General features: G+C 39.6%; 1 protein-coding gene across 6 annotated transcripts in view; it reads right to left on the minus strand.

Moving 5' to 3' along the window:
• The window catches only part of LOC130206860 (neurexin-1a-like), a 241,291-nt gene that overhangs the window by 37,761 nt on the left and 186,482 nt on the right, over nucleotides 1-17,048 (minus strand). For 4 of the 6 annotated variants that reach the window (XM_056435082.1, XM_056435081.1, XM_056435084.1 and 1 more), the window contains 2 exons: nucleotides 6,844-7,015; nucleotides 468-557 (listed from right to left, as the gene is read on the minus strand). In XM_056435082.1, the coding sequence (XP_056291057.1) occupies nucleotides 468-557; nucleotides 6,844-7,015 (262 nt within the window). The remainder of the gene's footprint in view (nucleotides 1-467; nucleotides 558-6,843; nucleotides 7,016-17,048) is intronic. The other 2 variants (XM_056435086.1, XM_056435085.1) reach the window with 1 other exon arrangement.

Here is a 17,048-nt window from a genome sequence, read left to right on the forward strand (position 1 = left end):
CCAATTCATATTGCTTTCTATTTATCGGTGCTAACAGTTTTATCAGAACAGATCAAATGACACCAATTACTGTACATGTTTCCAAGTGTTTCAAATAACACTTGGCAACTTCTAAATAACGAAAGAACGTTTACATTTATCATTTAGATGTTTACAGCAAAATGCTACAGTAATTTATAGACATTTTAACAATGCTTATATTACTTCATTAAGTGGATTTAAATTCATATTTACAGTCCCTTTAACCTTAATCTGACAATAAACACGTATTAAAACAGCTGACATCTATAAAATAAATACATTTTTATGAAAAGTATGAAACATTACAAACTAAATTTAACTGTCCAAATCATTTTATTTTTATTTTTACTGAACATTTATTTTTTATGGTTTATTATTTACAAAATATTGCTACAACTTGGTTATTATGAAATTATTTTATTTGAAATTTTAATCAGTGATTTTACCTTTGTCGAGTAGCCAGTCGTCAACTACTCGACCAAGTCGGTATGGGATTCGCTGTCTAGCAATCGCCAGGCGTTCGTTATCAATGTTGCCTTTAAAGTTTAAAGAGACATTTCAGTGGTTACAATCTGTAGGGTCAAAGGTTAAATGTTCATTCTTAATGCTGGAGCAATACAACTGCACAATCTTTTTATATTAAAAAAGTTTTGTATATTTAAAAAAACAATATTTACAAAAACATTATTTTAACAAACTTCACTCATTTATTCTAATTTAGCCAACAAATTAGGCCTATATTAATTGAAAATAAGTGGACTAGCACGCACATGTTTCATCTAGATTAATAGACCTATGTTATCCACCAACCCAAATCACAAATTTATACATTTCCATTACAAAATCTTGACTCAAATATTTCTATCCCCTTTGTCTTTCCCCTCTATAACTTTTTAACTGGCGTTTAAATTAATTAATAACATCATTTAAATGGATTGTTGAATCAACCGTTTATGGTTTAAAGGACAATTTAACTTTAACATATTACAAATGCCCACCCCATTTATAAACAGCCTAATTGACAAGAAATAATGACCTAATTGCAATACAACAATAAACATAGTAAACAATCACAGCATCTGGTTGGAGGAAAGTCAGAAGACAATGTCAAAGTAGGCACATACATACAATCTTCGATAAAACAGCTTTGACAAAAGCTACGAGTCATGAGGAAGAACGGCTAAATATTGCACATTAATGACATCGGAGAGATTGTGATTACTTTCTCAAAAGTATTGAGAAAATAAGGCAAAAAAAGTGGGACAGAAAGAGTACCTCGAGAAATACCCCACTTTGTGATTGGAGGAGCACTTCGGCATTAATGAGGGCAAACTCTGCATCACCCCTTTGTCAGGGCCAATAACCCCTTCAGAACAGAAGACTTTCAGCAAAGTGCCCCTGTCTCGGAGAGCTGCTCCACTGGCATTGTCTGCACAGATTGAATTCAGTCAGCTCCATTCTTCCGTCAGATTGACAATGTTTGTCCCATCAACTATATTAATTCAGTTCTGGCAGATAAGAGATCCGGTAGCTCACAATGATTGGAGAATAGCTTCGAAGGGGAATAAGTGGCAGAGATGTGAAGGAAAGGAGGTAACTCCGTAACAGATGCACACAGTTGGCCTGATGAAAGGTCTTCGAGGTAAGAAGACGTATTAAAAAGACATTTTTTAATCGAATCAGTTTGAATTACTGCAGAGTATCAGCTACCAGAAAAGGGTTTAAAGCTCGTCTATACAGCTCATGGAATTTGGCTGCGGTTGATTGTGGCCGGTTGGAGCACAAAGGCTTGTGAAGGAGATTTCGTGGAACACTTCTCCCTCAACATTGACGTCGACAGATGCTTTCTGCATTACAAGAAAGACACACAGAGAAACTGGGTATTTGATTTGATGTGGATCTCAGAATTGTAGTTAGTGAGCCACATTTCTGAAACAATGTCCAGTTATCTGATGTGTTGCTGCACATTCGGGACACATTCTGAGCGCACCTAATTTTCATATATCTATACTTTCCCCGTCACATTAAATTGAGTAACATCATGCGAAACAGAGTGCAACCCAAACTCAGCCGTTAAACCTGCACGGCATACATCGTATAAAGGTGAGGCTCAAGATGTACATCTTTAAGAACAGGTGTACACAAAGTAGGGACTATAGTTTTTAGAAAATTTCATTCAAACGAGAGACACTAATGCATTTGTTGGTTAACTATTTTCAGCTGCAGATTAATTCAAGTGTGATGTCGTAAGTGAGCATTTACAGCAGTGGAAGGGTGTCTCTGGGATTGACTTAAATAAGTAAAATAAACTACACTGCCCAGGCTCATGGTAATGAGGGAACATGTCACCCAGTGCACAGTTTATTTTATTGATGTGTTTTTAATAGTTTTTCGACAATAATTGTGCTCCGTGGCCCAGAGGTGTAAATCATAACAGGCTGTATATGCACAGCCAATCCCCGAGCTTCCTCCAGGTACTTTTAGGAACAATTCCATGCTGTTTTTGGTCTTTTCATGGGATTTGTTAACAATAAGAAAAACAGCATATCACCAGAAACCCAAAACTAAACATCTGATGTTGAACAGTATTGTAATAACTAAGAATAACTGAATGATATATTAAACTCATTCTTCAGCGAGAGAATCCCCAAGCTTCCTCCAGGTACGTGGATGTAAACATCCACGTACCTGGAGGAACACACCAGCCTCCAGTTGCTCCCGGCTTATGTAACGTCTCCTTCTGCCTACACTGGATCTCCCTGATCCAAGGCTCCTGGAGCTCTGCACCACCTAATTCCACTAAGCACTGTGCATGATGGAAATATTTCATACAAACAAATTCCTAAACAGACGCGCCCACACACAGCTGCACTTCCGTATCTTTTTAATTGTGTTAATTTAATGAGTAATCCATTGATTGCTGTTGTCATGGAGTATTTATGGGCTTTGCTAAATCCTGCCACCTCCATTTGTCAGTCATGGGGTGTTAGTTACGTCACCTCTCTGTTTCCGGCTACCGTGACACATTATCTGAGGAGAGGTCAGCAGCAAACTGGACTCAGGAGAAATGTTAGCCTCCAGCTGGTGGGAGGACGGAGAGGACGCATGAGTTACGACTGCAGGAGAGCAACACTCATTTCAATAGCTGTGATTAATTCATTATTCATTCAAGTGAACGTCATTATACAATTGCTTGCTTTGTTCCGTAAATGTATAAAAGCATGTTTATCTTTTTGTATTTCATGAAACACTGCTCCGTAAATGTTGTACTACTAGAAAGACAATCTCAGAAAGGCAGGTGTACACACATACAGTAAACACACACGTATCCTCACAACAAGCGGGCCGCTGTGCCAAAATCCCCTAGTTCTGTGCAAAAACATGCTCCACTTTCATAGACAGTAGCGCCTTATCGGTTTGGCTCGGCCCCCCAGTGTAACGCTAAGTCTATCCTTATTCGGAGGTTAAATAAGTGTGGATATAATCAAGGTCTGATCGTGTATTGATCCTCACTATGGGACACCAGAGTGTTAAACAATGCTTTCCCCTGGGCTTCGATGCAGCGGCAGAGCCCATTCATCCTGCCGGCGAGCGGAGCCTGCGACTGCTGCTGAGCGCTGATTTGGTTTGGTATGGGACAGCCCGGCTTATCTCCTCCGCCAGACAGCAGCGATTCAGCTGAGCCGTACCAACTGACCCGCTTTGCCCTCACTCACTTGTTTTCTTTTTTGTTAATAAAGTGGTCAGATAAGGTGGGAGCTTTATCTCATTACAAGCTCTTGGACACTCGCCACATTAAATGAACAAATGTGCAAATGCTTCCACTGTTCATGGAGCCCGGAGGATTAAAGAAGGAGGAACCTACACACATCTCTCACTTTAATTTGTATTATTCCGTTTCCTTCCCCCCCTTACCCTGGCAGCCATTGCACCATTTTTCAGCATGCTCAGTGTTGACTGCACGCACAATGGGCTGAAGAGGCTGGTGGCTGAAACACTGAAGAAACCCGAGCAGATAGGATGAAGCTCTGATGGATAAAGCTTACCCTCCTCCTCTCCTATATCGCACATATCAGACTCCACACCGCAAGGTGGAAAAACAGGACAGAGGATGAGATCAACAGAGGGGGCAGGGCTGCACAGATAGGGGTAAAAAGGACAGAAAAAAGACGGAACTGAGAGCTGAGGGGAGTGCAGGGAGAGACAGAGAGCTCTGTAAGTGCACCATGCTCTGATAGCAGTAAAAGAATAGGGCCAGGGACTTCTCCATTATCTTTGTGCGCAGCGAGTGTTCATTGGGTGCTCTGATAGGATACCGCGCCGTACCCTGCGGGCCTGGCAGCGCCATTGTGATGGTATTACTTCCACGGCCAAGACTCGGGAGAAAGGGCTGAATTTTGTTGTTGCTGCCCCGCCTTTTGTGTGTGTGTCCACTACAAAATAAAAGCGGGGCAAGAATAAAGAAAAGATTTACCAAACAACAACAAATAAAAGGCTAGTTATGTGTCTGTGTTTAGCATTTATACTGTAGATCCTAGTAATTGTGCGAAAGACTTTTAATGACTCATAAGTATGCAGCAGTATGACACTTTGTAATGAGATTGTGAGGGCAGCAATGTAGGCCCTGGTTGAAGCAATTATTTCCTTGCTTTGAGAATGATCGCTCCCTCTCATATAATCTCCTGCTCTCTGTAATATTCTCACTCTCTAGCCATCAATTTTATCTTTGCTGTCTACTCTTATTATAATCACTGTTGTTCTGTGAGTGGCCTAAGAGTGGCTGGGAGCTGCTATTATGAGTGTGTTAGAGGCATACATGGATACTAATCAAACTACATGCAAGCTGAGAGAATAATGGCACTGTGTGCTGGGGGTGAAGGGAGGAACTGCACAGTAATTGTGATTGGATGTAATTAGTCTGCTACGAGTCTAATAAGGTAGCTAGATTTGGCATTGTCACTGATGCATGATTGGGGAGGATGAGATTGGTCATTTCTCCCCTGCAGCATTTACAACTCAGCACTTATCATACGAGGAATTAATTATCTATCTTTATACATTTCACAAGAATTAGAGACTTTTTTCCCCATACAACATGTTCTCCACCAAGATAAGACATACTGCTTAATGTTTTCAATTACCAGGCATTAAATAAATTATTAACTTTGAAAGTTACGGGTTGCAAGTGATCTTGAGTGATAGGGTTTTACCAAGTGGTTAATTTTCTATTGAGCTGAAGCCAACTCCATTATATTTCCCTCTGAAGTATGACATCCCTTAATAAGAGACAATTATGTGTCCCATCAATTTCAGTGCTGCACAAAAAAGAAGTAGTTTTCATCAACTTCCGCTAGTTTATGAGCAGCACATCTGGATGTATCTTGGGGACTGATGGTGTTTGTTGTTTGAAGATTGAGATTTTAGCATCGAGGCATTTAACCCTGCTGTGCATTCTGCCATGTCCGCAACACGTCAAAATCCATTAGCTTCCATTTCCACCTGAGGCAAGCAGCAAAGATTGAGTCCCAGTCATAAAACCCTCTTTCATTTGGATGAATGCACTGGTCATCGCTAAAAAGGTCACCAAACATTAAGCAAAGCTGCAAAAGGGGAGAGACGGGTTGAATTTGTCTTCTGTTTGTTCTGCTGAGTTTGTCACTTTATGCACGTTCACAATCTAACAAATGTGGATTTGGGGGTGCAGTTCTTAGAGTAAGCATTACTATGCAGTCATATAGTAGTCACACTTCTTCCATACTCTATAGATTTTGTCAAAGCCTTTCAGCAGTTAAAAAAAATGCAATTTCAACAACACAAATGCAGTGGCATTTAAATTCATTTTGACACAACTAATATCTTGACATTCTGCAGAAACATACCAGGGTTGCTGAGTTGTTTTCCATTTCCAAAAGTAGATTATTTCATATTTTCCCAAACAAAAATAATGACATATCTTGCATGTTCCCCAAAATGAATCTCCACTTAGACACAGTTCCATGTTTATATTTTACCTGTTCCCACTACACTAGAAAAGCAAGTGCCAGTGTATGTATTTCCGTCATAACAGGTGGAACTTATAACATATGTTATACTTTCAATTAAATCACTGAATACTCATTTCATGGTCATTCATCTTCATTAGTAATCACAGAAAACCAATGCAACTTCATTTTTGTCGATATTTAATTGTGGTGTATGCTGTGAAAATTATTAAAATGTAAATGCATATTCATGGTTAAATGTAACTAATCAGCTGCCATCTCATTCTGAATAAGAAATAGATCTATTAAAGGCATTCACTGAATTTGAGTAGGTTATTAAAGGTGTGTCCACCCTGTTGCCCTAATTCAATCATTCTTCTGTATTGGCAAGGAAATAAATATTGAAAAGGCACACGATAACTTGCCACAGTAAAAGTTGTAATTTGTCTGTAAATAGTCTATTGATTTTCTGTTCTAGGAGCATAAACTGTAGGTGGTTGATTTATTTGTATGGGACATATAATGCAGACATGTTGACAGGGTGGGTGGATGCCCTGTAATACAGTTTATATTTTAGACTATGGCAGAGCTTTAGTGCCTCCATTTACACTGACCTGGGTTGTTTAACAGTATTGATTAATGTAAAGTGATACACATCAGAGATGAGAAAAAAACTCAACAACACGTGTATTATTTGGAAGAACTGCTGGAAAAAGCACATGCCAAGTCAACATAAGAACATCCTAAAAGACAAAGCATTACTTGTTGGCTTGATAATCTCTTGGTCATGTTATCACTTTTTAGCAGAAGCAGATGTAATAAAGACAAGTGGGTGACTCACCTGTGGGGTAGCGCTCAATGACTGGCAGGTCATCCACCTGCAGAGTGGCATTACCCCCACTCCTCGTAAACTTCACTATATGGTACTTTCCGTCATTTACAAACTTTGACGTGTCCTCAATATTAATGTCATCTGTTCCGACATTAAATACAACGGCAATATTTCCTTTTTCCTGAAAAGAGAAGAACACAGAAAAGAAAGAAAAAACCTTTTAGTGACAATAAACTTGACTGCTTGGAAAGCAAAGTGTTGCTAAGGGACTATTCGTAAATTATTATATTTTCTTTAGCTTAAGGGAGGGTTGTCTAAGTTTTTTTTGGACAGTGGAGAAGGTTCAAAAGTGATTCATTGTTATTTCTTTATCACACCATTAGTCATTATCATTTAGCTGGTGCAACCTTGACTTTATTCTACATCCTAACAAAGCAGAAATACCATGTACAATTTGTCCAAATATGGTCACGTGTCAAGTCACAGTTCTTGGTTAAAAAATAAAGAACAGCTGTAAACAGGACACAAATTCATCCACACACCATAATAACATATATATGAACTATTATTTCTAAGGAGAAACCATCTTTTTTTTAGATACACCTTGTTTTGCTTCCTATTATGATGAAATATGAATTTACATTATTAGTAATTCTCGGAAGAGAATAAAGTTCATAATGTCTATATAACTCCATGATTGACTTACAGCATATACATAAATGAATTAATGAATTAATATATGTAATAAAGTCACCTTGTATAAAGCACTCATTGTTCATTAGCTGTACTGCTCTTTTTAAAGTAGGAAGTCCAGCTTAATGAAAGGAGGCATACGGTTACTGCTTCCTTGGCCTGAAGCCCATTTTACACATACGATGCTTGTCCAGTCCAGAGGACGAGCTGGGTTGGCAACGACATTTACCAGATTCTAAACATAATGTAACAAACCAAAAAGCTATTTTATTCAGAAAAGCCTTGAAACTGTTCAATAATGTTAAACTCTTAAAACATACTAAACACAATCATGATGAAACAAACAATATGGAAGGAAGGACATTTAACATGAAGTCATTAGTGTAGCTGTTTCCTCGATGGTGTTGCTGTGGTCCTATGGGGTTCACATCTGTCACCGCCTAGAGCAACACAGCATTAACATATGCTCTCTTTGAGGAATGTGCATATAAAACACACCGCAGGCCGATTACTGTATGGATTATTGCCTTGGATTGTAAACCCTACTTAACATACTGTATGTGTTCTTAAACATGGTATTTCTCTTTAAAAAAATAAATAATAATAAACATTTAACAGCTTTGCATACTGTGCATTTGGTCCACTCTTGTTTTTAGTCCATGCATTAAATAGTTAGTGGTTAGGAGTATCCCTCGAGCTCCAGTGCTTGATGTACCTGTTGTGGCCTTCTGTCTGATGCTGCCATCTGGTTCTTTAAAAAAGACAATCTATTTTTTTCCTTTTTTGTTTCAGCCATTCATCTATCACATGCACACAAACAAGCTTTTGTGCCTCCCTTTCAAAATACTGTAGACACAACCTTAGCGTCAATTAAAAGGCCTCAATGTAGCTTCAGAGCTCACAGAAATGATATCATCGAATCTGTTTGTGTTCACGGAATTCATTACACTGCAGTGAATACTGGCATCATTACACAGAGAGCATCATTCATAAGCACATTGGTAACATGAAGGGAATGTCTCACAGGAAGTTTGAACCCAGCTTAGCCTCAGTCTCCTCAGGTCCACATGCTATGGGTATCTACTCTGATAAGCTCCAGGATATGATCACCGACTCGGAAATATACTGCTGAATGCAGTTAAGATGTTGGTGCAGCCTCTCTTTCTGCTTATGAGCTGCAGTGAAAGGAGCATCTGGTTGGAGGCTCAACCGACTGGAGCAGCGCAGCATTCTGCATGTCATTATCCAGTCAGCTCAGCCACTTCTCTCTCTTGTTCTCTATCCTGCTCTCTCTCTCTCTCTCTCACTCTCTTGCTCTCTCTCTTGTTCTCTCTCTCTCTCTCGCTCTCTCAGAATCTTTTTCGAGCTAGTCACACGCACCCCCCCCCCCCCGCCACACGCACAAACACACACACATACACACACCCCTCCCAAAACACACATACACACACACACACACTGTGTTTCTCTAAAAGTGCAGAATGAGTCGAGCACGTCTCAAGAGCCACAAGCTAAAGTGCAATTAAAACCATTTGTAATGTGTCACACCACGTTACCAAAACTAGGACAATTGTATGCTTTGCAATGTAATTTCAACAGATTATATAATCTGATGCATTAAAGCTACAGCACTAACGCAATTTACTGACTCCTTGGGGGCATAAACACCAATCCCCAAAAAATAGAGAGCAGATGGCTCCAGTGCTCATGTCAGGTTTTCACAACTGAATGGGCACATTTTGTAGTAAAACCTTGTGTTGGCTGCAATCAGGTTAAAAGATTGACCCTCTTCTCTTGAAGCCCTTTAGCAAGACTAACTGCAGCAGGAGGCAGCAGATACCATGAGGCCCTGCCATCATCTGACCTCACACCAAAGATGATTTTCACACAAAAAAGACTATATTTTAAGTACTTGACTACAGTAAGATTTCACCTGAAACTAGAATCTGCGATTCCAAAGGGCAACTTTCCTTCAAGGACTACCACACACATTAATATATAACTTTTTAGTATCATTGCTCTTGGAAAAAAAGAGAAGAGACAGAAAAAAAGTTTTAGTGGAGGGACCAACCCAATTAAAATCCTGCTTTTACAGTAATAGCCTCCTTCAATTGACTTTTAATGTTCCCCACGGTCTCGTTAATAAATTTACTGCATTTAGTCACAAACTGCCAAATAAAATTTCCATATCATAAAAAAAGCCTTCACAATCTTGAAAGATATGAAGAGGTAGATGAAAGGAGGTGACAGATAAAGGACACAAAGCCAACATATTCAGGCAGTCAGATATCAGATGAAAGATTTAAAGAGATATTTCTTTCTGGCTGAAAAAATTCAGTTATATTTTTGACAAGTTTCTCCCAGATTAATGTGATTAACTTTGAGTGGTATTGCCTCGGCCCTCTGAGATAGGGCTGGCATTTGCTTCAAACATAAATGTAGATATTTTTTAAAATAATAATCCTAAACATTTGAGTATTTCTTGAAATTTGATCGACTTACTTAGATTCTCACAGAGAGGAGTCTAATCCTGGAGCTCTAAATGGATGCGGCTTATGTCGGCGTGTGATTGATAGCTGCTGAATAAACCCGATCCAGTGCACAATCTTAGGGCTGCTAACTTGGTAAGCACTGCTCCCCACAGGTATGCGCCCCTGGGAACATACTGTATGGTGCAAACATAGCGCAATCGAAGAACTCAGCCCTGCCTGACACTCCGCACGCTGCCTTGATTAATTTGCTCATCAAGCTGCAATACAGTTTAATTAACTGATGAAGTTGATCCACCATTCTCCTCTAATCTGTTCTTTTTTATGCTTCTCTTCCATGCAGCTGGAGGGCGGAGTAGCTGCCGTAATACTTAGGGTGTCAGTTTCTCGTTAAAACTCCCCATCTGCACTCATTATACAACCACAGAGATGCTTGTTTCACCAGCTATAAAGCAGCAAAACGGCCTCTGCAGACAAAGTGGGTTTTTTCCCTGTAATTATTAGGAACACAGAGTAGAATCGTTATTTTTTCTACCTTCTTTTAATCATGTCAACAAACTATGTTTGAATAAATATGTGTTAAATGCGTAGTTTTTCAATACGTATCTATGTTTAAAAAATAAACCCAGATAGTCTGTCGTTCATAATCTGCTTGAGGCTAAAACAAACCAAGTGCTTAAGAGTTACAGAGCGAGTTGAATGATCCACACGTTTGGAACGGTTTACTGGAGCGAGCATATTTCCCCTGCCCACGTTAAGACAATGTGGAAAAAAAGAGAGTGAGAAGTGGTATTGGAGATGGTGTTGGACATCCTCTCCAATCTTTTGAAAAATGAACACCGCGGTGTAGGCTGTAATGTTTCGCTTGTTTACGAGTCATTCATGTTGACAACCATTGTGCACCCGTCACATTTCATATCTCACCAGGACGACGCCACGGGACTGCAAGACATCTCCCTCCGGTGAACATGCCTGTGAGGGGGGGGGGGGGGGGTCTGTTGACTGGTGGGAGAGCACCTCCGTCATCCATTCAGTGTGTGCTATGGTGTGTGTGTATGTGTGTGTCTCTGCGTGTGTGCTTTGAGGGGATACTGTGCTCCCGCTGCAGAAGCTAAATGTCTTAATGTAGCTGGGGCCAGCAGACTGTTTTGTTCACCTTATCTTTTAATTACCTCTGACAGTCTTCCGCTTCTCCTTTTTTAGAAAAGCCTAGTTATTGAAATTACAGAAGTAATGGAATATTCAGAAAAGGCAATATTTTGGTCCCCACTTACAGCACTTAGTCCATACACTGTACATAGTGCAGTAACTCATCTCTAACATGTAATTATGGTTTCTCAAACATATGTTTATGCAGTCAATTCATAAGAAACCTTAAGGCAGTATAGAACCACTTCTATGGGGTTGCAGAAACTAAAAGTTCAGCCTTGTACGATACATTAATTCCATAATACTACAAACAACTTAATTATGTTATGGACTATGACACAACTACAGTATATATCTATAGAAAACCAGGGGAGTATATATTAAATTTTATATTCTTCAATTTTATTGAAACTCAAAATCTTAAGAAATCCTGATCACAAAAAAAAATCATATACACGCTGCAGAGCCTTATTGTACTTATACTAATACACAGCCCTAATATACATTGATTTATTTGGAGATTACTAAAACCACAGCCATGTTTTCCAAAGACTGGTGAAGTTTATGTATTTCTTGCTTCTTAGTTCTTCGACTTGGTTTCACTATTTCCTTAAAGCGTTTTTATTGCGGTGAGGTATAAGTGAGTTTCTGGGAGCTCAGCTTATTTCAAAATCAAGTCCGTCGGCTAAAGTGCCTAATTATCTGTGAAGTTGGCTTGGAATTGTTTCCATTGCTATCAACTCTCTTAAGTGGCTTTCTTCACCAGAGCTTCATCAAATACTTCAAGTTAATAAATCATCAAGTCAGCCGCAGCGGCTGTTTGACGTAGGGCACCAAGAGACACACCTCTATTGTACCGTTAGAAATGAAATAATACAAAAAAACATCAATTCATGCCTAGAGGGAAGCAGCACTTTTTGTGTGAGATATTGCAAGAAAACATAGATAACCTTTGAGTGTTTTTACACAGGGGGAATGAATGCATTCAAAATACAGTGTTATACTCATTAGTGGTACAGTAGCGCTGTAGTTCAGAAGTTCACATTCAGTCTGAAGTGTCCATAATGGGAGCTGGACAGTGGGAGCTGGACAGTGGCACTTTTGAAAAGCTGCAGCTAGTTTAGTTTCATTCTCCCTTGAAATGTCATTTAGCTGTCAGTGAAAGTCTTTCTCTGTCTTTGACACATTTCATCAAGGCAGGTCAACCGATATCTGAAATTGTGTTCCCTCTGACTCAAAGAAATCAATTCAGGTTTCAGGTGATTCTCCCGTCCGTCCACTTGTGACGGTTGGCCCGCAGTCTGGGTGAGTTGACCTTCATCTCTGTCCTCTCTGCCAGGACTTCCTGCGTCCCTCTGAGCATACTCAGAGTCCAGCTCACTTCATCTGTACAATGCATACAGCACGGCTCTCTGGCTCGTTTGGGGATAGGGCAACCACCGTAGTGAGAGATGGCGAAGGGCTCAGGTAGAGCTGGGGACATATGCCTGAAGGAAGGGGACATATGCTGACTGACCCTTTCTCCTCAGGACCAGACTCCCAGACACTCGATATGATAAAGATACACATCATGACTAACGCTGTGTCATGTCTACTCAGATCGTCTCTAATTCAGAGGGAATATTAAAACAGATGTGTAAGGTCTACCTGTCTACATTTATACACTGAAACCTCAAAATCATGAACTGTGCGAAGCGGTGCTCTTGTTTTTATGGTTTTTACATAGCTAGGTTTCTTGTTTTGAGATAATTTCTTATTAATAGACAATCCCTTCTTGTTCGACTGAAAACTGTTCCACTATGCTTTCTCACCGTGGGAGCTCCTCGTGTAATTATGACAGGTTTGCAAATCTCGTAAAAGGTGTCACACGCATTTCACCCCAGTGATGCAGAATCACACTCTTAACATAGTTCAGATGAACAATGTCTCATTTCCATAATCATAGGATTGTCTATTCAATTTATAACCATGTCATTATTGGCGTGACTGATATAAATAATAATGAGTTCACAATACGGAAAATGTGTCATCTTGACTGGCATGAAAAAAACATCTATGGATTTGAGGTCACACATTCGTAAATATGAGCGGAATAGAGTCCAACCAAAGACTATCTTCTTTGAAAGTAGACATTCATTCTGACATTTAAACTCTCGAAAATTTTTTCTCATTGCTCCACTTTGGGTTCAGTTTGAGATAAAAACCCTGGCTGGAACTAATGCAACCAGCAAAGTTCGAGTCTTTCCTCATAGCTTCAGTCAAAGTGGTAGAATAAAATAAATGGACTCCGAGCATGAAATAACTCTAAATCTGTTATAAATTTCACCTGTGTGATCTCGCTCATAAGGAGAGCTCTGTATGTATGCATGTATGTATTTATGTATGTATGTATGTACAGTATGTATACACACACACAACAGTTATAATGTATTTGATTGATAGTACGGCCTGAAAAAGAATTGGCTAAACAGAACAACATACATCACAGCAAAGCTTCCCACTAGACCCAAAGAAAGACAGACTCCACACCACTTTTAGTACCTCCACCTCAAAAAGTACCATGTTTACCAAGTTCCTTTTATTCCCCATATACTACATTTCTAGCGTTGCAACTAATATTGCCTCATTATTTTTGTTGAGGAAGAAGAAGCCTCTTCCAATTGAGAGTGAAATAAAAATAGCGTGACTACTGTGACCTGTGAATCAGCACCACAGCCCCCATACTGCAGATATATGCTCCACTATAGGCCCTTCAGAACAAGACTACCATGTTGTTGGATTTAGAGAAGTGGATGTCTCCCAACTATCTTGTACAGCTCCATTAACGGGTAAAGTAACAGTTACATTTGGCACCAGGAGCTAGAAATTCAGGAGCTAGAAACTCTTGCCTGTTACATTAGAGCCTCTTCAGGAATAGCCTTGAAAAGAGAAAACAGCTTGAGGCATGAACATATCACTCCATCTATGTGTGTGAAATGTAATACATTATGTTTATATTAGTTGTTCAGCCTCATACATTATTTTGTGCTGTAAATTCGCCATTTATGGTGTTAATTGTCAGTAAAGAAAAATCTTTTATTACAACAAACAGATGGGTTGTTAATAAAGGTTGGAGGTTTATAAGGTTTTTGCCAGTGAGGGGGCAGTAGAAATACAGTTACAGCAACAGTCATAGGCATATAGCACTCACAAGAGAAACCTATGGTTAAGGTTATCTTGCATACTGAATATCTACCGCCTATATGTATATATTGCCAGTGGCTGTCATTTAATTGTGTTGAAGGATACTTTTTCCTCAATGAAAACCCTGGAGTTCTTGTTTTCTAATATTTTCACTGGGAAACTATTAAGCCTTAAAATTGCACCCATCAATCAAGAGGTTTTAAAGGATGCAACAAGCAATTTCATGGATGACATTTCAACTTCTCCAACATTATTCCCCACGTATTATTGTGCCATTTCATTCCTTTATCCAGCCCAGTTTCTGTGATTCCAGCGTCATAGACACAAAAAGTCCCTCAGTGCCTTCTCTCTTATTCATTCCTTGTCTTCTAATATCAATTTAGCTCAAACTGATTTTCCTATTCCCACTCTGAAGCAAGTGCATCTCAGAAGAGTAGTCCATTAAAAGATCTGGAACAAGAGATTTTAAGTTATGACAAGGACTATGTTTTACCTAAACCTCAGAGGAATGAACCTTGCCCTAGATTTTTCACTTTATGGATGACTATGGTTGCTTTCACATTCTTTAATGAAATGTAATTCAACACCATTGTGGCTGCTATAAGGCCCCATTTTTATTTTTGAACAATGCCTGGCAGATGAAGGGCTTCAGCGAATGTGGGGCAGCCGAGAAGAAAAAATGGGTAAAGATCTATTTGTGATACAGAATCAAGCCTCCCTGTTCCCTGTAATGGATCCTCGACTTGCAGGCAAAAAGGTGAGTTTAATCATTTTAATCAATCAAAGCTGAGCGCATGAAAGGATGTGATATGAATCATTAGTAAGAGAGCTGAAAGTGCATCTTTGAAAGAAAATTCAGTGCAAGAAAAAAGAAGAGACAATATTGATTTTCTTCATATAGAAAAACAAGTATCGTAATATTGATTCCTAGTTACAGAACAAAATCAAAGCAATCCATACTTTTGACTACAACTGTCTCCCATGTATACTATTTGGCTACAATACAAATATTGTAACAGCGGTAGTCAGACACACAGGACAGTGTGTGTTTGACTATCGCTTCACACTCAGAAACCAAGAAGAGATTTGCGATACCGAAAAGAAAACACATTAAAATTATCAGGAGAGATAGACGTGAAAAGTGTGATTTCTGCGGTTTATGTAGTATTACCGAAAGCTATTTTTCTCAGTCCAGTCCTCAAATGCCTGTCTGCTCTGAGCGATATCTTTTTAAAACACAAGGGAGCCTGACACTTGGACAAAGCACCCTAAAGAGATGGGATCAGTGTCTTTATCCCCAGGTCCAGCAGCTCTTTTTTAGTCTCTCTGTACTTATGGATGCATTCATATACTGCTGAAGGTTGTGAGGCAACAATATGGCTACCTGACTTGAACCAGGTGTATTAGAGTACTTTGAGTTTTAGTTGTTGCCATATTTGTGTACTGACGTCTAATTTCTGTTAGGCTGTTGAGTAACCGCAGCAATGGTTTTCTCTCTTAGACCACCCAAAAGCCATCAATGACTTTCTGCAGTTGGCCAATCACAGGCAGCCGCTGAACCTCAATGGGGGCATATTCTGCTCATTTTCAGGTTCTTACTGGTATTTTGGGTTCATACTAACAAACAGGTTAACATGAAAAACATCGTTTTTCTCATATACCTGTATTGACGCTCGGTTTTAGCACCTGTCTCTTTAGGCCCTCCTAGTAAGAAAAGAACAGTCTGCATAATAATATGGCGCATCTTTGCAAGAGCAGTTTTCAAGCCGTGGGTGGAGATAGTCAGATGGGGGCGAGGATATTATAATCCTCTTGCAAAGAGGCCAGCATGTGACAGATGAAGGGGAACCAAATCTGAATGGCTCGTTAAATCACATGTTTTTTTATGACCTAAAAAACACACACAAATACAGCACACACACAAATACTGGAACGTCATGGAACGTCATGTGTGGAACAGTGTGTGGGTTGTTAGGAAAAAGCTTTTTCAGAGAATGTCCTATTTAAGCTTTTATTCATGTTGATTTGTCTGCTGGACAGTAGGTTTCAACCAAAAGAGACGAACATAAAAAGTTAAGTACAAAATTTGCAATACAATCTTTTTATACCCACACCCACGCACACACACACACACACACACACACACACATATACTGAGTGAACAGCCATCAACACCTGCCAGCTTCCTCTGCACACAAGTTTTTAAAATGCATCTCGTTCCTCCATCTTGTGGCAGGCTGACATTATGGTGTCGAAGAAAATGCCTGTTAGGGCCACCGAGCAAGGTGACACGTCTAGTCAGGAGCCGTCATTATGAGCCAGTCATGAACTCAAATACATTTACAGAAAATGGCAGAAGCAGTGCTTTTCTTTTTCTTCACTCTCCAAAATTAACACACTACCACTGCAATCATCAGCATCGACCTTAAATTGATCTCAAACACCTTAATCAAGAATGAGATGCCTCATCCAACCCACTAAATTTCAGAATTTGTGGGTTTTGTAGGTGGTGCGAAATGGATTGTGTCCAATTATTCTCACTTGCCATGTGTTAGGTGTTCCTCACTGCACCCACAATAAGTGACGTGGCGTGAACATGTACAGATGGAAACGCCGCCAGTGGTAGAGGCAGCCGTTCTGGTTGGTGAGGACAGGTGCACACCATGTGACAGATATGAGGATGCTCGTTAGCTGACCAGG

Source organism: Pseudoliparis swirei, chromosome 17 (assembly GCF_029220125.1).
Source record: "Pseudoliparis swirei isolate HS2019 ecotype Mariana Trench chromosome 17, NWPU_hadal_v1, whole genome shotgun sequence".
In the NCBI taxonomy this organism is placed as follows: Eukaryota; Metazoa; Chordata; class Actinopteri; order Perciformes; family Liparidae; genus Pseudoliparis; species Pseudoliparis swirei.